The 20,464-nt window shown below is 40.3% G+C and overlaps 1 protein-coding gene across 1 annotated transcript in view; it reads right to left on the reverse strand.

Annotated features, from left to right (window-relative positions):
- LOC131958674 (collagen alpha-1(XIX) chain) overlaps positions 1–20,464 on the reverse strand; it is a 112,914-nt gene that overhangs the window by 47,442 nt on the left and 45,008 nt on the right. The window contains exons 17-18 of the mRNA XM_059323823.1: positions 3,233–3,277; positions 1,028–1,063 (exon numbers count right to left, since the gene is read on the reverse strand). Coding sequence (XP_059179806.1) covers positions 1,028–1,063; positions 3,233–3,277 — 81 coding nt within the window. The remainder of the gene's footprint in view (positions 1–1,027; positions 1,064–3,232; positions 3,278–20,464) is intronic.

Consider the following 20,464-nt stretch of genomic DNA (forward strand, 5'->3'; position numbering starts at 1 on the left):
TCATGAAAACTTAATCAAGGTAACCTCTATTTTGGGCATTTTATTCTTAAGCCTGACTTACTAGGGCATGGTAATACTATGTTATTTTTCATCCACTATCCACTGTGCCTCCATCTATTGTAAATCTACTGCTATCCCATTTGTTTTGAGGTATAATAAGTGTGTCCTCATACAGACAACTTTCTTTTTCAAGGTTGGCCAGCTGACACTTCTCCTTCCTCTGGGCAGAGGGAGCAGGAGGAATTCTGCGGCCTGAGCTGACACCCCAGCAAACGACGCACCTATACATCAAATGAACAGCTGCGGTCAGGAGGTTGTCCACTACACAATAGCTTTCACTCTCAGCATGATCACAAGTGGGCCACAGGAGGCCTGGTGGGTGGTGAGGGGGGTGGTGGTGGGTATGTGAAGGAAGCGGGTAGCAACAAAGACAGTAGGAGGCCCGGTAGAGGTCCATGTCTGAGTTTTTTTTTACACCGCATATCTCATGTGCCTCTGGTGAGCTACAGCACCCCTGGGCTTCATGAGAATGATTGCAGACCCTTTTTGCAAAAGCACTGTTTGTAATGGCCATCTGTCTGTTTGGAGTGTGAGCACTGAGTCATGCTGTGCTGCGCTGCAGGAGGTGCAGGGTGGGAACAGCTATTTAACTTGCACAGTAGATAGGCTACAATTGACTGAAAGGTGCCATTTTCGACGAGGGACATCTTTTCCTGACTGCAAACACAAAAAATGTCAGTCAAGGACGGAGGTCTGGTCACACATACGTCTGACTTGTCTCGGCTGGCTCCTTGGGACAACTACTTACACACGCTACGTCTTTATACAGACAACACAGCGCAGATGATTAAACTCCTCGCCTATTTGGAGGAGTGCCGCAATGAACGCTGCTCAGTCATCTTGACAATTCACCCTTGCTAGAAGTGCAGGTAAGGGGCGGTTTATCAAGCGGGGAGACAGCTCAAATCTACTTTAAATGCCACATGTCGGTACTTTGTTTTGTGAGGAACAATGTTTTGAGTGATACCTTGACACTTGCTCCTTCAGCTGTTCCTGCGGGACCCTGCAATTACAAGCAATGAAACACACAGAGAAAGGTTATATGCTTTTATGTCACATAAAGGCATTTAAATAAACACTTAAGCACATATGTTAATTATTTTCCAACATCAGTCTTTGACCATGCTGAGCCTCGCCTATTCAAACTGGCAGGTTTAATTTTCCTGTTTGCAGAAAAAGCCTGTTGTGTTGGATTGTTAAAGGCTTGACGTTTCATATTTTCTAACCTTTGCATTAATGCTAGCTGAGCTCTCATAAAGACGTGGCTGGCCCCCAGCAGTCTATAGATTATGTTTGAGTGTGTCTTTGTTGCTTGACTTTCACAGACTCTCCTGTTGTCATGCAATGCTAATTTGACTTTGAAAAATAACCGCTGCCCCCTCGACTGCGAGCACTGTCCTGCTGCCAATGGACAAGAGAGAGTGATGCCCTGGTGTGTGTTTTGAATAGATGATTTTGCCCCTGAGATCTACCTCAGCAAAACAGGTGACTCATAAATGCCAATACCAGGGGATGGAGGCAAAGCTGGCACATGCTAAGGCTATCATCAGGACATTGCCATTTAGAAATGTCACACCTTTTCCACCCTGTCTTTCTTTTGTCCTACGACTTTGTGTCCTTCAACTTTATGAGTTATTAAGGAGGCAGGGGACATATTGAGTCATGCAGGAGAGATTTAACAGTGAGTAGCTCAATTATACTAAAGATAATTGAACCTATTGAGCATAACAGCGATAGAAGCAGGACAGATTAATTCTGTATTTCTAGATTAAATAAAGTAAGACATACCCTATGTCCTGTTCAAGAGTGTAATCAGAGCGATAGTGCATGAAAATAATTGGACACCCAAAGCTTCGGAGGTACATGATGCCTAAACACTCCTGTTTGTCCTGACATCAGAGCAGCTAAGAGTCTGACAGGCTGTCTCCTTTAACACATCGTGGTGTTTGTGCCCTTTGCTGTGTGGGTCACTACACAAACACACAAACAGTGTCTGGGATTGGTTTGGATGCCTGAGGAAAACACCATAACTCAAGGAGTCAACGGGCCTTATAGGCAGACTTGTCCTACTCATCAATACAAGCATCCTCAAGAGCTACCTTAATATACCTCTTGTGGTTTTGTGCTAATAATATCGCCTGCTTGCAGCAGTATGGGAGAATGGGAGAAGATTTTGAGCAGATCAATACAGCCTAAGCATGGAATTAATGCGCAAAGTTTACTATGAAGAGTGTAATCCCTCTTTTTAAGCTGGATTTTATATTGCATGTCTGTTGCACTGATTGACTGTTTGCTTTCATATGCTTGTATAATAATGATTTGCAACTTTTGTTTAGTGTACAATTTCAGCCAGGTCCGATTGAAATAGACAGGGGTAATCTTGGGAGAATTGTTGGTCAAATAAAGTTAAATTGAAATTGATTCCAGATGGAAGAAAAGCCATACACTTTATAGAGAAGTGGACTTAGCCTCTGGGTCTGAAAAGTGAAGCCAATGCAGAATTGCCTCAAACCTGCATTCCTTCTAATGCCCAGCAGGGGGCGACTGCACTGACTGGAAAATTAGCTTCCTTCTTAATTGGTTTATTTCCCTAATGAGTTTATGGTCTCAATCACTAGTTTCGTGTCTACTTTAATACAGCATGATGTTGCATTGCAACTTTATCCTTATCCTATCCTTTATCATTTTGTTCTATTAAATAAATTGTGTTTAAAAACAGTTTTCCACAAGCCAAAGTAAGAATTCCAATCATTGTCAGAGTTAAAGTAAATTATGGATGTACTCAGCTATCCTATCTAGCTATCTAACACTAGCATTAGCTGGTAACTAAGCCATTGCTATGCTTATGCCAAAATTGAGGCTTCAAAATGGTAGTCTGCAAACAATTGGTGTCAAAAATGTTTTTGTTTTTTTATGTATTCAGCACTTTGAACACACAGTTCAAAGTGCTGCTGTATTCTACTGTCTCAGCTAAGCTGTCAGGATTTGTCATTTGGTGTTCCTTTGAAATCACTGCAGAGATGTATATCAGGTAATTATTGCTTATGGTGAGATGGATGCTGAAAACTAAATATATAATATGTCCAGGGGGTTTTACAGAGTCCATTTCTTTCTTAAAAAACATAATCCCTGTACAAGTGTGTGGGTGTATGTGGTACTGTATATCACTTACAGGCAGGCCTCTGAGTCCAGGCTCCCCAGTCTTTCCTCTCCGTCCCTAAGGAAGACATACACACGAGAAAAAAAAAAGATTAAGATGAGTGAGCGAAGATGCTACAACAGGTGTGGTTGGGCATACATGCTGCCAGCAATTAAGGCTAGACAGCAACTCCTGTCGCAGTCTCTAATTTGCTTTTAATTAACAACAAGAAAACAGCTTAATTGCTGCACCCCGTGTGGCCCACTAGTCTTTGTTCCCTCCTCTGGTTTACTGCCTCCTTTCCAGCTGCGTGGGTCCCTCTGTGCATCAATCAACCCAAGGAGCAGATACAGCGGCAAACAGGCCAAGCCAGCCAGTGCTGTCCAGCATTGCAAAACGAGGTCAGAAGGAAGCAATCATTTTGAACCATTTTTGCTTGTTTCAGTTTTTCATGACGTTTTGTGAATTGCAAAAAGAGCCTTCCTGCTTGAAAGTCTGCGAGTCTTGAAAAGCTGACATCTTAATGAGATGTAATGCGATCCGAACTAAACCAAAGTTGGTATAATTTACATCAAGAGGGTTTATGTCCTCATGAGAAAAGAGGATAAAGCTCCCTGGATATCCGAACAGCGATCCTATAAACTGGCAGAGCATCACTGGCTCTGTGTTATAACGAGTGCCTGGAATTAGCTGGCTTTCACACACACAAGACGGATGTAAAATCAACTCAATTAGGAGATGCTAATGCTCTGGCCAGTATCAATTCACTGTACGGCAGTGTAATCAACGGCACAAGCATTATGAGACAATGCAGATATCTGTATTACGGCTACACATGATTACTTCTTTCTAATAGGAGTTTCATCATCTGACACAATTGTTATTTTGAAACGGATCTTTCTCCTACTGTATGTGTCAGTATGGGTGACACAAAAACACTTCTCTCCTCCACCGAGTTAGTGGTGGTGCAGCTGTGGAGAAAGAAGGATCACTGGCTGCTGAATGAAAAGTAGAGAATCACAAAGCAACGCCCCCGAATCTCTCCTTCTGACACTCCGTGTATGCAGACTTTGATTAACTGGGTCGAATTTGACGTGTACATTTGCCTGCGAAAAAGACAAAGAATGGAACTTCACTGGCTGCTATTGCTTTTAATCATCTGTTTGCATGTGCTCTCATGCTTACATGCTGTGTGTGTTTCTCTGTTTGTAGTCCACAGATTACAGGATTAATGAAAACAGGAGAAGCCAAGGTGTTGTACAGTAAATATTAACCTTAATAACCACATAGTGGAACCGGTGTGTGCCTCCTTTTGGGGATTGCACGCCTTCCTCTGTTCATGCTGTTTGATGTACCAACAAAGGCTTGGCCAGTGCCTTTTGATCATCTGTGTTAATGTGGCTTTGAGGCTACATGTCCTTTAATGTAACAATGAGTGATTGCCACACTGAGAAGAGCCGGAAAATGTCGAACTGCGTCAACGTGTAGAAAGCTTAAAAATCTTTTGCTTCAAATAACTGACACTATATTGCATTGGGATAACCTCTCTAAATGAAACTGAGGATGGAGTGGCAGCCAAATTATTCAGTCAGGGCCACATGTAGATTAAAAACACCTCACATTTGTGTAAAGGTCTATTTTTCACAAACAAAGACAGTGTTTGGGTGAGGGTGGGTGGTGTTGTTTTTTTCTCTTTCACTGATAATGAATAGGCTGACACAGAATCACTGCTACGTTTGCAAAAAGTTCAGACTGTTTGTTCTAGCCTTATCCCCCTCCGCTGCCCTTTCTCCCCTGAACTCGACAACAAAAGCAGATTACATAGATAAGTAATTTAGCTAATGAATATTTCATATGCCATTATTCCAAGCAGGTCATGAATTATGCAGTTTTCAAAAATTATTTCTCCACATTTGCCCTTAAACCTCTTTTAACAGCAAAGTGCATACTAATTGTATGTCCACCTATTTGCATATAATCGTCAAAACAAACAGTGGTACACTAGATCTTAGTGTCTGCGAATGAAGTCAAGAAGACTTAGTGAAGACTCCTTATTATCAAACGTAGGCCTAAAGCTTACTTACAAGTCATGAACCGTCTTTTAATAAAGTGGTATGAATTTTAGCTTGGGAGAGTATTTCTACAACTCAAAACCCCTCCCTTTAGGAAAAGATTTCCTAATGTTTAAAAAGTGTAATTCTGTCGTACATTCTGCTCACAAAAGTAAAAACCAGCATATTAATCTAATGTTGAATTACTGCAATATTACATATGCTCTCAAAAACAAATGCATTGTAATACAGCAGCTTCTACCTTTATGATGATTTTAATGCTCAGTTTTTTGTTAGAACTGATTTAGAGAGGTGCTGATTAAAACTTCACGGTCATCCGAAGGCTGTAACTTGTGGTGCTGCTGAGCTGTAATTCCCTTTGGGGGCCATGTGATAATTCGAGGGCCACTTTTGCTGAGAATATCTGCTAAAATGTGGACTAAATCAGAGAAAAAAAGTAATTCTACACTGCATGAAAAAAAACTTCAATAACGTCTTTTTTTCCGCCTATATCGACCTTTAAATGTTCACTATCGGTGAAGTCAAAGGTGAGCTGTTCCAAACAAATCTTCCCTAATTCTGACATCAAACCTTCAAGAGTGGAAAGGCCAAGACAGGGACTCTAATTTTCCCTCATGCCCTCCATAACTTTTGCCAGTATGGACATGAAAAATGTATTAAATTCCATTCATATCAGTCTTAGAAAGGTCTTATAAAGTCTTACATTAAACTTGTTGAAACTGGCAGAAACCCTGATCATGTGTTGCAGAGTTGAGTGCATATAGAGGCGTCTATGTTGGAAGTCCATATCAGGGATATTAATTTAATACCATCAACACCAACAGCTCAGACAATCATTTCCAGTATAAAGCAATCTATTAAAAAGACTCCAACAGGTGACCTTGGGGTTAGACTGACACTTCTCTTTACAGAAGGACCTCTGGTTAGAACGCCGTCCCTAACAAATCTGTGCACAGTGACAAGAAATAATTAGTCCGGAGCACAGCTGTCATCACCGTTTGCACTCAATTGACTCTCCAAACTGAAACACCTGCCAGTGACACAGCGAGATAACTGCCTCTGAAGGGACTTACTGGCTCTGCAATAGTGAGATAATCAGATGCCAGCAACTGCCATAGTGCCCATGAGCACCTGAGTTTATCCTTTCATACAACTTTGTGAAGTGTTTCAGAAGATAAACTCTCTATAGGTTTACAGCTGAATTCTAAGTTCTAAATGTCATGTTTGGACCTCTTAGACATTTGTAAAAGTGCGACTAAAGGGATACTCTGGCATTTGGATCTGAGGTGGTTTTCAAATCACATTAAGTCATGTAAGAGGTGTTTTTCCTCAGTTGCTTTGCAGTACACACTTATTCTGTGTATTGATATTGTAGAAAACAATAATGCTTATGGGCATTTTGTTATAAATCAATTTGCATATGTGTTTAAGGGGATTTATGCTCATTTTCAGGCTCATACTTTTTCTTTTTGGGTTTCTACAACATGTTTACATGCTTTAATGATGCAAAAACACACATTCTTTTTCTCATACTGTTTGACTATACCTGTATTCACTCTCTGCCTGAAACACTGTCTCTTTAAGCTCCCCTTTTGAAAAAGCCCAGTCTGCTCTGTTGGTCAGTGTTTCTGAGTCATCTGCACTCTCTGCATCTCTGCACCATCATTGCAGCCGGGGAATGACAGTTACAGCAATGTTGCAGTACTTTCTACCTATATTTAGTTGTGACATCACAACCTTACAGAAGTCCAGATGACTCATTTAAAGGTGCAGTTTCTAAATACAGGCTGTGTGTACTTCTCTTTGAATTGAGAGTTTTAAATATTTAATTATTTCAAAATTATATATAGCCCCTAGACCTTCTTTATAATCATAAAATAATCAGCTAAAAATCTCACTTTTTACAATATGGGACCTTAAAAATGGAATTTTGTTCTATATTTTTTGTGTTATTTACTATTTTTCAGATGATGAAGGTAGACAAAACAACACAAGACAGTGTCAGAGGTACACTGCAGTCCAAAGCAGTCTCTAGGCAACAAGGATGAACATGAAACTATCTGACATGTTTTTCAAAAGTCAAAATCTCCAATGTGAAAAACATGAGAGATGTATGAAAAACCAAAAAGATGATTTTCTTGCACTACCAGGATTTTAGCGGGAGCAAAAGAGCAAAAGAGCAGCCCGCAGTCGGACGTGGATCATTAGTTAAATGGCCATTCTGCTCCGCTATACTTGAGTCACTTTGAAACTTAACACCACCTATATGTGCCAAAATGCCATAGTAGAATATGTCAACATGATGATAATTATAACTTGAATTATAACAGAGTGGCAAGCCCACAAGACCAGCCAGCAGTGTCTTTGAATCTTTTCTTTCAGCTAAGCCAACCATAACTTTCTCATTTCCTTCCCTGTTTCTCCATCTCTCATTCATCTCTCCCTTTGTGTACAATAGCACAACTCTCATCTCATCCCTCTCTCCTGTCTCCTGTTTTTCTTGTCATGTCTCCTTCCTTCTCCTGTCTCCTGTCACTCGCCCTGTTTCTCCCTCACCCAACTTCCAGCGCCTGTTGGATCACCCTGGCAATCTCTGTTGCTATGCAACGCTCAGTGTCCTATAAATTTGACAACATCCTAGTGCTTGATTATTATTTGAGCGCTGCAGTGTGAAGCCCTCCTTCAGGTCATTGCGGTAGATTAGAGGGAGGGAGAGATAGAGGAAGGCAAGGAAGGAAATGAGGGATGAGAGGGAGGGAAGGAGGTGGAGAAAGATGAAGGGATTGTGGAGGAGAGGAAAGGAGGGAGAGAGAGTCAGAGTGAAAGATGAACTGGCTTCTTGAGTAAATGAAAGATGGCCTGGCAAGAGCAAACACATATTCACCAGCACTATTCATCTGTTCCACTCTAAAAACCTGCAAACCATATAACAGAAGTGTGAAAAGCACTCCGCATTAACTACTAATTCAATAATGGTGCTAGTAAAGCTAAAGTGAGTACAGGGTAAGAAGGAGGCCTCAGTAGATTGACAGTGTATTTTCAACTCGCGGCTTAATCCACATGGATCCCAGCCTCAACTGGCTTCAACTCAGCTATGAGTTGTAAAGTGCAAAAGGAAAGCACAGACATGGGGCCCCGGCTCAGTCCTGCAACACAAGCCCCCAATCTGAGAGCAAAGTCAACAGCGACAGTGACACACAGCAGAGGCACTCGTTTATGATGACTCCATAATCCTTATCCCAAATGTCAACATGTTCTGTGAGACATTCCCCGTCCAACTACCCATACTGGGATAACACAGTGGTGAAAAATGGAGGGGCCAGAATGTGTCGCATTTTTAGCAATGAAGCAGATATACCATCAAAAAGCCACATAATCCACCTGACAAATGCCCCTGTCAAGAGGGGTCAGTAGATAAGCTGGAGGAGCCTTCTGAAATGAACACCGCAGGACCCAACTCAAACCTGACACACAGCACAGAGGGATGCTGGTTTCTTCCTGTATATGCAGGTCTAACTACTACTGGCTGAATGATTTGGCATATTTTTGATGTTATTTCAAACACAGTATCTTTCATTCTTTTCATCTTTAATTTTTTTGCTATTTTGCCTCGGTTTGCCATTGTGGTAGTGACTTGTCAATCATAGGATAGTGACACCCTAATGCAATTTTGCTTATATTGTCACTGTTTTACTTTAAATTGGATCATCATTTACAAAATGGACATCATGCTGTATTGAGGAACATGACTTGAAACCAGCCATGAGACCATAAAGTCATTAAGAAAATGTCTAATGAGGTATTAAATTAGCTGAGAAGTAGGCACATTCTCTCATTAGACTTCTTTTTGCAGCCACTAGAGTCGCCCCCTGGTGGTCATGATAAAGAATGCAATTTTAAGGCACAACTGCATTGGCTTCAATTTTTTCAGATTCGGAGGAAACGTCCAACTCTCTTAGAAGGTTTATGCTTTTATCAACATAACAGACACTTGACTGACCAATCAAAATAAATCTTCTGTCTACTGCTTTTCTTTCTTCTGTCTGTCTCAAGTGTGACACAGAAGTTTAATGTCCTGAAGGGGAAACTGTCTGACATTACCAAAGCCAAGTTGGTCTGCAACAATGTTCTGTGGCTCATGCGAGAGATGACCTTTTCTTGACTGAAAACCTCACATGCCACTCCCACTCTTTCTGCCTGAGCTGAGTCCCGTCTCCCTCTGGGGACATGTACTCAGGCCACCTGAGCCTTTTGTCTAACTGCTGTTCTGCGTTTAACTGGAACTGACTGTGTAGCTCATGAGCAGCAGCTGTATTTGCTTGGTAAACAAATAAGTACAAAACAGTGAAAACTACTATAATATCATCATGTTGTTTAACAAGAAGTAGGCAAAGAAGTTTTCTGTAATTGTCTGTGTGCAAGCTGTACTTCAGCAGTACAGCAAGTGGCCAAAGACGGAAAAAAAACCTTTCAAAACACTGTTCAAGGGATGATTTGGACATCCAGAAGTGTGAACCTGTGTATTCACACCAAAACAGAAAAACAAGACACAAACACTGACAGACAAATGTGCACAGGCTACATGTGCACACAAACACAAGTAAGAGAAAGTTTGCCACAACACTGCCTGTCACAATATTTATTCCCAAGTGAGAACGCTTGTCTGTTCCAGGCATGTGAAGGATGGAAAGCAAAAGACGGAAACAGTACAACCACAGGCACTTGATCTCCTCATTCCTTCGGTCAAACCTGGAATCTCTTGGAAACACTTATTGTATCCAGATTCAGACAAGATACAGACAATCACTAACACTGCCAGCCAAAGCTGATTTATTCTGTAATTAATTCTAAAATGTCATCCTTTCCCCTTGCAAATATTTTCTGAATTCTCATCTAAAAAATTACACCATGAACCATAAGAATCAGCCAGACTGAGTAAACACAGCATGAAGTATTGTCAAAGGATCTCTAAAAAAGCAAGATTCCGGCAGCAACCTTTTACCATGTATAGCACAACTATGTATGTAATCATGAGGTAACAATTAATAGAAAACTTATAAACATGCCAGAGTCACGGTTTTAAAAAAGCAAAGCTAGATGTTTTTCAAATCAAATCTACAGTGTTCTTCTGTGATTCTCTCAGCTATCTAATATGCATTCTCAGCTTCACCTACATTCATAATAATTTCTCACACATACACTACATCAGCCCAGCTGCTTCTGGGCGTTAGCTTCAAAATATCAGCTGAGAATCAGTTAGAAAATGGGACAAATATTCAGTGAATTCACTTCAGCTATGCGCCTTGATATGCTGCAGTTGACAGAATTCTCACCAAAGCCCTTTTCGCAGTCAAATCAGTTATTAACTCTTCTGAGGTAAATATTGATTATATGGCTTGCTCGAAATGTCACAAAACACACTGCAGAGACCGCAGAGACCTCACCTGCTTCTGATTAAGGACCCAATTAAATTCAGACAGTGCAAATTCCCTACTTGTGACTGCCCTCGTGGATGCCATCTTAGGACACTGCACAAGCTCAGAAAATGCCTGGGCACTGGGGCTTGCAGAGATCTCTTGCACTTGGTAAAAGCCTCAATAAAATAGGATTTGTTCCAGTTGTTTACTGAGGGTTAAGAGGAGCGGCCGGGGCAGGAAGAGAACGGCAAAGCCGACAGCTGCCTGGCAGGGGCTCAAATGCAGCTTAGCATTTTTCACCATTCTGACTGGCACACAATGCTCTCTTTAACTCCCAGCCATCTAAATATTCAGGGACGTATAAAGAGATGGCTGACACTGCAGCCGACTTAAGACACAGCTCAGCTGGCCAAGATTGCACCTATAGTCTCTTGGCTAAAGCTTTCCATGAAGGCTTTCCTCACAGAGACTCAATCGTGGCTCCCACGTGACTGAATGGTGATTTGTACATGTGCCACTAGATGGCAAACTAGCTTCATCACAAATTTTGTACACGGAGGGAGACAGAGCCAATGAGGAGACTGTAAGCTCTCTATGAGAGAGGATAGATGTCCTCAATGCATGAATGTATGATGTGTGTTGGGTAACATCCCTAATTAGGCAGTCTGGCAATTAGGCACTGAATACCGTAAAGGAGATTTTTCTGTAGAGGGCTTACAACGACGAGAGAAGAAGGAAATAGACGAGAGCAAGAAGCTGTATGACAGTGAGAGAGAGGGACAATCATTTTCATACTGCATTATGCCTCTTTCAACTGCCACACAATACAAGGGGACACAGGTGGCATTACAAGGGTACCCAGTCAGAGAATGCAGCATATAATTGGGTAAAATAACCATTATAGAGCTACTTCAGCAAACACCAAAAATCCTCACTGCCACACAGTATGCAAACACTAGAGCTAAAGGCAAACACAGGAAACGCAGACAGTGGATGTCTGTGGAAACTAAGCCAAGGCAGTCCCAAGGGTGCCTCAGAACAGCTCTTTACAACAGCCACGTCTGTACCACGTCTTCACGGATGAGTTTTAAGAGCTCATTGATTTTAACAACTCCTAAGGACAGGAAAGAGGGCTGATGATACTATCTGAATTTGCATTTTTATGTGGAGAAGATGATAAATCTATATTAAACTATGAGCTCAATTCCCACCTATCAGCTGAATGTCTGTGCAGTGTTTCCATGCGAGCTGGGTGCCTATTGAATTGGCTCCTCACTGGGCCGGCGTTGCCTCTTGAATGTTCTCATCCCCTAATGGATGCTGTTATTAGTCTTGGCTCTTAGAAATTTCACAGTCTCATCTGGACTTTTGGCCGTATTATTCATCCGGAGCAGATTGCTCCCATCGTATGTTTACAGATACTGAGTGTTTCATTAATGCATTATCCAACAAGTGAAAAGGAGAGGCTGAAAATCTACTTTGAATAAACCCTGGTTCATTTTACAAACCAAATATTTGAGGTCGGAGAGAATACACTGTTCAAAGATCCACAGGGCAGTAAGTCCGGGTACTGTAGCCCTCTGCGAGTCTTATGCTTCATATCACTCACCACGCATAACAGATTACACGAAGGTCCCACACACAACCATCTGTATAATATCAGGCCACTGTAAATGCGCTGCACCCTGACATGCCATTAAAGTGGACACAGATGAATGTATCTAAATTGGTTGTGGGCAGGATGAGAGTGTGAAGAATCAAAATATGGATGGCAGGCTGGAACTACCGCGCCTCTGTGTTCTGCAGTGTTCAGGGCTACATCTCCTCCCCGTCCAGCCTCCCCCCTCCACCCCCCCGCGCTGCTCTCTGAGCCCTCCTCCCTCCCTTTGGCCAAGGAAAAGGCAGACATAGACGGAGCTTACTCGGGGCATGCTTCAATCCAAGCATCCTGGATCCAAAATGCCCTTTAGAAGGTATTTACATTCAGATCATTTCTCAAACGCTGTCTCCTCCTGAAACTGACCTAAGGAGCGTGTCTTTGTATATTTCTAGACTATTTGGAGCCGGAGACACCCCATTGTTTGGATGGCTGGTGCCATGGTGTGGCCTGCAATACCTAGAACAGTCACAGGGGCCAGTCACCTCTTGTCCACTGGCATACTTGAATGAGTCGGGTGAATTTGGTTCAGCCGACCCTATCTGACACATGACACTCCATTAGTGTTGCTATGACCTGGCAGACATTGAAACAACATTGGAAAATGTTGGCGAGGTATTAGACACAGGCCAAGGGGATGCCAGGCCCTGATGCATTCTGACACTGGAGCAGCAAGGACGTGCATATTGCTCGCAGTGTCCCCTGTTGTGCGGTGTAGCTCCGTCTCCTGAGAAAGTGGTGAGGTTGTAGATGTGTGAATGAGGGCCGTGCCCTGGCCAACTATAGCAAGCCAATCTAATGCTCAGAGGATGGTTTGACCTACATTACCCCTTGTTGAACATCAGCTTTTAACACATATACATACACACATCAAGCTGCAGACGCAAACATACACACGCAGTGACTGTGAAAGCCAGTGTGCGATCAAAGTGGCCCTCTCAAAGTCTTGCCCCCTGTATTCGTCCCTGTAATTAATTGGCCAATTAATGTGTGTTTATTCTGGACACCCATGGATGCAGTCATACTGGGGCTCTCAGGGAAAGACGAGAGTCAGACAGATAAATCAAAGCTCTGTGCATCTGTCCTTGCGTGTGCCAAACGCTTCCCCCTGTAACCCTCCTCTTTCCCCAACTGGGCCCAAATGTGAGACCTTTTCATAGCCAATCAGGTCAAATCTTTGTTTCATCCTCTGTCCCAATGCACCTGACATTGACAAGATTAATTGCCTTGTGCACTGGGCAAACGTGCTACCTCCCGGTGTAATACAGGTGTCAAAAGCGTGGCGCTCTGGATTTCCTCAACAGGAATTTGGACAAAGAGAGAGACAGAGAGAGAAGAATAACCTATTTCATTCTGTTCAACAAAGGGTTAACGAACCCCTCCCATCCGCTTGTAAAAATCACACAGGGTGTAAATCTTGCCATAAAATCTCAGCTGTGAGCCCTGCTGACCTGTAAATTCTTCGCTCGGTGTTACTCTGCCATTGAGCTTCAACGGGTCGGACCAAAACTGTAACTACATTTCTACATCACGCTACTGTATTTAAACACTGCTTTAAAGACACACACCATCAATATGGTCACCATCCATGTCAATGGTTAAATATACCAACACACTGCTATCTATACGAGACATGTTCATTAAATCACCCAGCACCTGAATATTATAGACCTGCCTATACACATATACTCTGTATACTGCAAGATCGCTATTTGCATATCAGTATCATTATTATCCTGATGTGTGTACCGATTCTTAAACTATTACAATTCTCAATTCTCTGTTCAATTTGATAGTTAGCCATTTCTGCACTGATATGATTTTCAAATCATTATCATTATTATAATAATGTGTACAGCAATTTTTACACTAATATTATTATTCCCATATCATTAATATCATAATGTGTACAGCTATTTTTACACTATTATTATTCTCATTTCAACCTTAATATCATGTGTACAACTGTTTTTACACTAATATTATCATTCTCATATCATTAATATCATAATGTGTACAGCTATTTTTACACTATTATTATTCTCATTTCAACCTTAATATCATGTGTACAACTGTTTTTACACTAATATTATCATTCTCATATCATTAATATCATAATGTGTACACCTTTTTTACACTAATATTAATATTTTCATATCTTTAGTATCATAATGCGTACAGCTTTTTTTTTACATAAATAGTATTATTCTCATATTATCATTATTATTATGATGTGTACAGCTTTTTTTACACTAACATTATTATTTTCATATCATTATTATCACCATAATGTGTACAGCAATTTTAACACTAATTTTATTCTCGTATCATCATTATCATAATGCGTACAGCTATTTTTAATCTAATGTTATTATTCTCATATCATCATTATTATCAAATGTGGACAGCTATTTTTACACTTATAGTATTATTCTCATATCATCATTATCATAATGTGTAAAGCAAATTTTTTCACTACATATTATATTAATAACATACTCTATCCACCTCTGCAAGAAGGTGTTTTGAATTAAATTGAATTGTAACTGTTTTACAGGTGTATTATTGTGTGTATGTGGTAGTTAGTTGTGGTAGTTGCTAAACTGAGCAACACTGACATAAATGTGAATGTGTTCATATGTGATATACTGTATTTCACTCCAGTTTGTAATTATTGTTAAATTGCTTTCTAGAATAAGCCACAAAATAACTAAAGACATGCCGAACGTGTCAAGGTGACACGTTCCCCGGAAGGAAAAGTCACCGCAATTAAATGTACAGAACATATATATCTAGCCATGATTTATATTTTCTTTTTCTTCAATGTAAAACATATGAATGTAGCCTATATATATATTAAGATAAAAAGCATATTAAACAGACCATATCAGATCATATCTGCCTGAACGCAGTTGGAAGAAATGAATTAACCATATCATTATAGTTGTGTACTGAGCTGGACAACAAAAAGCACGACTCCAGTCAAATAGCTGCTGTAATTTCATGCATTTACTGTATCACCCAAATCAGCGGCAGCCTCCCATGGAGAACTTCTGGCAGGAAGGCTGGTATTCTCACCAGGGACTCGTTACTTAATAATCTCGCCCTGCAGGTGCTCTGGTAGAGGTCAACAGTCTGCTACAGTTGCATCGCTGTTCATGTCTGCCTCCACCTATGGAGCAGAGAAACTGCTGCCAAATGTTCCAGTCCCCACACGCCAAACCATAACTCCTTCCCTATCACTGTCACTGCCTGCTTTGGTCTCTGCAGACACACAAACGGATCCAAATGAATCTGAGCCAAGTCCATCAGATAAAATATGAATATTATATATACTGTGCTGGCTCAATTATCTCAAAACAACATTTGCTGGGCCATGTAGAGGAGAGGCATCTAAATTCCAGTTACAGCATGGATTTGTTATTTTTTTGAGAACGGCATAAAATTAAGTTAAATGACAAACACTATTTACCGTGCAATGATGATGCATAGATTTAGTTTTAAAGTAGATGGATGTTATTGTATCAAATCTGACACTAATGTTTTGACCTGCTTTAGAGAGTACCAGTGGGGTATCGGTGCTCTGTTAAAAAGGATTCCTCGCTACAAGGCAACATACATATACAGTCATGGAAAAAATTATCATTACCATTGTTTTCTTCAATTTCTTGTTCATTTTAATGCCTGGTACAACTAAAGGTACACTTGTTTGGACAAATATAATGATAACAACAAAAATAGCTCATAAGAGTTTAATTTAAGAGCTGATATCTAGACATTTTTTATGGTTTTCTTGATAATAACCAAAATCATTATCAAGAAAACCATGGAAAATGGCTAGATATCAGCTCCTAAACTTTTATATAAAAATGTTGTAGTTTTCATTATATTTGTCAAAATAAATGTACTTTTAGTTGATCCAGACATTAAAATGAACAAGAAAAAACGAGAGAACAGTTTGGTAGGAGAGTTACGTACTTAAAATATGTATAGTTAGTGTCTTTAAAATTCAGATTCAGAAATATTCAGAAAAAAATACTGTCTCGATTTTCATCAAAAGGTTGTGGCAGGAGCCAAAGGGAAGAACCCATTCAATTTAAGAGTGTATCCAAATCAGAGGGCAGATAGACAAATTATTTTTCACTTTGTTCACACTGTAAGACAGGGCATGGATTTGTTGCTCTCCGAGTGCCCTTTTATTCTTTTTAGTTTATTTGCTCTAAAATTAAAATGAGGCATGCATTATTACAAAACAGATTTCTTTTTAAAAAGTGCAACAATTTGCGCACCTGCCACAAAACAATCGCACAGCCAGCACACTGTCGGTAATGTTATTTTAGTATGGAAGTATGAGAAATATAAGAAAATAAAGTAATGGAAAAAATATTAGACATTGCTTTCTTCAATTTCCTGTTCATTTAATGCCTGGTACAACTAAAGGTACATTTGTTTGGACAAATATAATGATAAAAACAAAAATAGCTCATAAGAGTTGTTTTTCTTGATAATAACCAAAATCATGATCAAGAAAACCATGGAAAATGTCTAGATATCAGCTCTTAAATATGTGAATTAAATATTATTAAATATATTTGTCCAAACAAATGTACCTTACCTTAAATACCTTAAGGTGTACCAGGCATTTAAATGAACAAGACATTGAAGAAAGGGTGGTCTCATATTTTTTTTTCATGACAATATAAGAAAATACAAGACCCAAACAAATGATCTTAGCAAGACCAATTTTGAAGTATTTCACATTTTTTGCAAAATATTTAGAATATGCTTCTTTATTTTACTATTTTAATTAAATATGTTACAAATTAGATTTAATAGCACACTTTCAGTAATCTGCAAGATTGTAAATATTATAGTTTCCCCTTGGTATATGAGAAAACATTTAGACCACTAGTATAAAGTACAAAGCATCGACCGGACTGACGACCTTTGAGACACGTGAAGAAAAATATGCCTGTGCCTTTGGTCAGGACTTATAGACAGCTGTCTCAGTCATTCAGCACAGGGCTTGAATGGAAAATGTAAACACCACTATCACTTCCCAAAAGACAGCAATTACCTCCCTCTTCTTTGGAAATGTGGACCTGTCCAGTTGCCAAGCAGAGACAAGACAGATGATCTTTTCTACTGTTTTGACAGATTATATCCATGCCGTTTTAAAGTGCCCAGGCAGCTGTTGTTGATGTTCATTACATTGTTTCAATTTTTTTTTTTGACACAAGTGAAGAACCCAAAGTGTGTCTGCACTACAATTACTGACATGCATTGATCTGGGACATATCACATGATCTGAAGCGATGACAGCTGACGAATGTGACATGACAGCAGTTGAAGTTTTGAGATATAGACAGTTATTTTACAAATCGCCATCCCTGCAATATAACTGGAGGAGAGTCTTTTTTACTGAGAAACTGTCTGCAACAAGTGAACATCATGTTGACACCAAAGTTGTTCTCTGGTTTCAATCAACTTCCGGCATAGAGATCTCATGACTTCACAGATATGCGCTGGTGGGAAAATAAAAAGAAAACTGATATACAGTCAGGCTCCCTGCTGCTGCGTGTGTACAGTCACAGGACACGAATGCATTAAAACTAAACCTTATGTGCCTGTATCTGTTCGAGTACCTATCCTATACTATAATCACTGTAAAAAAAAAAACATTAACATATAGTCTTAAACCTTCTGATAACTATAATTTCAGAGTGAACAATAGATGGAAAAAAAAATAATTGATGATCTATCAGACCCTGTAATTAGTGACCACAGTGGCTCTACTGCACAAAAGCTGAGCTGATTCAGCATAAACACATGAATGACCTGTTAGTAAAATCAAAGTGCTGCCATTCTTCAAGCTCCACTCTGTAATGTTTGTCCAATAGTCCGGGTGGGTTCTTGTCTCTGTAGTACTGGTGCAGTGCGTCATATCATTTAGTGAGAAAATGATTTCTCCCAGATTAAAAGCCGCCCTTTTAATGGCTTTTCCCTCCACAGGGTCATGGTCTAGCTAGCAAGCCTTTTCACTTTTATTGTGACTTTTGTCCTCTCTTATCTCCTTGACATATGAGGCAGGCATCTCATGTGGCACAGATTCATCCACAATTCCACAGCTGAGGTGCGCAGATGCATATTTCTGTGCGAAACAGGAGACATTTTACAGGCGAGAGATACTAGAGACAATCAGAAGGCAGTCAGTTGAGAATGTCACCTCTTACCTGATGGTTAAGTCTTTGTAGACTCAAAGATTAAAGAAAACTCCTCACCTCATGCACGATAAAAGACACCTGTGAGTTCATTACTGAGATGCAAATCACTGGCTATCAATCTATATAATTTGCCAACTGTGCCAACTAGTTCGCTCTCCAAGCAAAATAACTAAATAAATAACCAACCAACTAAATTTAAATAAATAAATGAATAAATCAGTAAGAGGATCTACACTGCATAATTCATTTGAAGAGAACACATCCGTAGACAGAGCAGTTGCACTGTTCTGCTTCCTCTAGGGCTTGCTGGAGTTTCATCATCTCTGCACTAGCACAGCTACAGTATGTCTAATAAGAACAAACACTGTGCAGCACATCTGTCAGACGAGTGCATTTTCCATAGCAGGACACGAGGAATCCTTGACACAGTAGCGCCCCTCAGCTGATTAAAGGGGATTTCAAACGATTTGCATTTAACATTATTTGCATCAATGAAAACAGCGCATCATTAATCAACAGAAAAAATATACCAGCATGTATAGAGAGAATCTATTTATAAGGCTTATGCAACGGTTTCATTTCATTAACAAATGCCTGTCCATTACGTACGACAGCATCACATAGCTCCTGCAGCAAACCAAGAGAATCAACATGGCATTTGTCAGTGACTTATATTTAGCAAGGACTTATTTTCCTATACAGGTAAATTTATACAGCTAATAAGGCTTAATGTAGTGTTAGGCATGGATTAAAACTCCAAGACCCACCTTGTAATGGGGGATTTCTTAAGGTGATTATTTATTAATCCACGGGAACCTACTGCCGTGCCCAGGGATGAACCCATGTCTGCACTGAACCCACTCACAACCCTGAGCCAACTACCGAAGCAGAGTATGCTGGGAAGACTTGGCACGACATGAATAAACCAAGCTTGCCGTGGCGTTCCTGTGTATTTTGGCTTTAAGGAAGCAGTGTGCATTGACCAAGCGTAGGTTTTCAGTCCTGTTTTGAGCATGCAAAATTACGTCATTTGGTACTTTTGCAATGCTTTCTGCCACCAAATCCCACATCACTTTTGTATGCAGTATTATACAGTCCCTCATATTCATATATTGATGGGTGTCAGGCACTTCTTTGCATCACTTGCTGTATGAGCATACCAAATACTTGGCTTACAATCGACTCCACTGAAAACTCCAAGGTTATTCCCTCCAGCATGCATGTCTTTCGCCTCCTCGACCTGTGTAGGACAGGGTCGGCCGACAATGACAACACAGAGCTTAGCACATCATCACAGCACCTGATTAATATTTTAGCACATCACAGTTAGCCAGGGGGACATATCCTTTTTTACTGGTGCCCCCCTATCTTCTTTTTTGATCTGCTGTAATGTGCAACTGAATCCCAAAGTCCTACTCTTTGCCTGCCATTCTGTGTCAATGCCATCCATAATAGATAAAACCAAGCCATTCACATTACTATTAATGGCAATGTGTAATGTGGGAGAAATACATTCCCATAAATTCCTAGACATGGTGGGACTGGCCCTTACCTGCACCCTGACAAACTGAAGTAGTCATCCATCAAGGTAATAAGATAATATCAAGATTCTGTGAATGTTGGACGTGGGGTCAAAGAGGGGGCTGGGTGGCTGCCCTTGATATCCGCTCTTGCATATGTTGCTTTAAGCTTTAGAGAAGGATCAGTGCAAATGGCATCATTCCTCTTCTCCCCACTACAATGTCCTCCACATATCCTTGAAGTAAATCTAAATGGCTTAGAGTGGTTGTATTTTCCTCAACAATAAATTGAAGTAGACAGTGTGAGAGATGGTCTGGCTTGAATCTAAAGCCTTGTGAAAGCTTTCCACTCCCAGCTATTCTATGAAGGTTGAG

This window comes from Centropristis striata, chromosome 20 (assembly GCF_030273125.1).
Source record: "Centropristis striata isolate RG_2023a ecotype Rhode Island chromosome 20, C.striata_1.0, whole genome shotgun sequence".
In the NCBI taxonomy this organism is placed as follows: Eukaryota; Metazoa; Chordata; class Actinopteri; order Perciformes; family Serranidae; genus Centropristis; species Centropristis striata.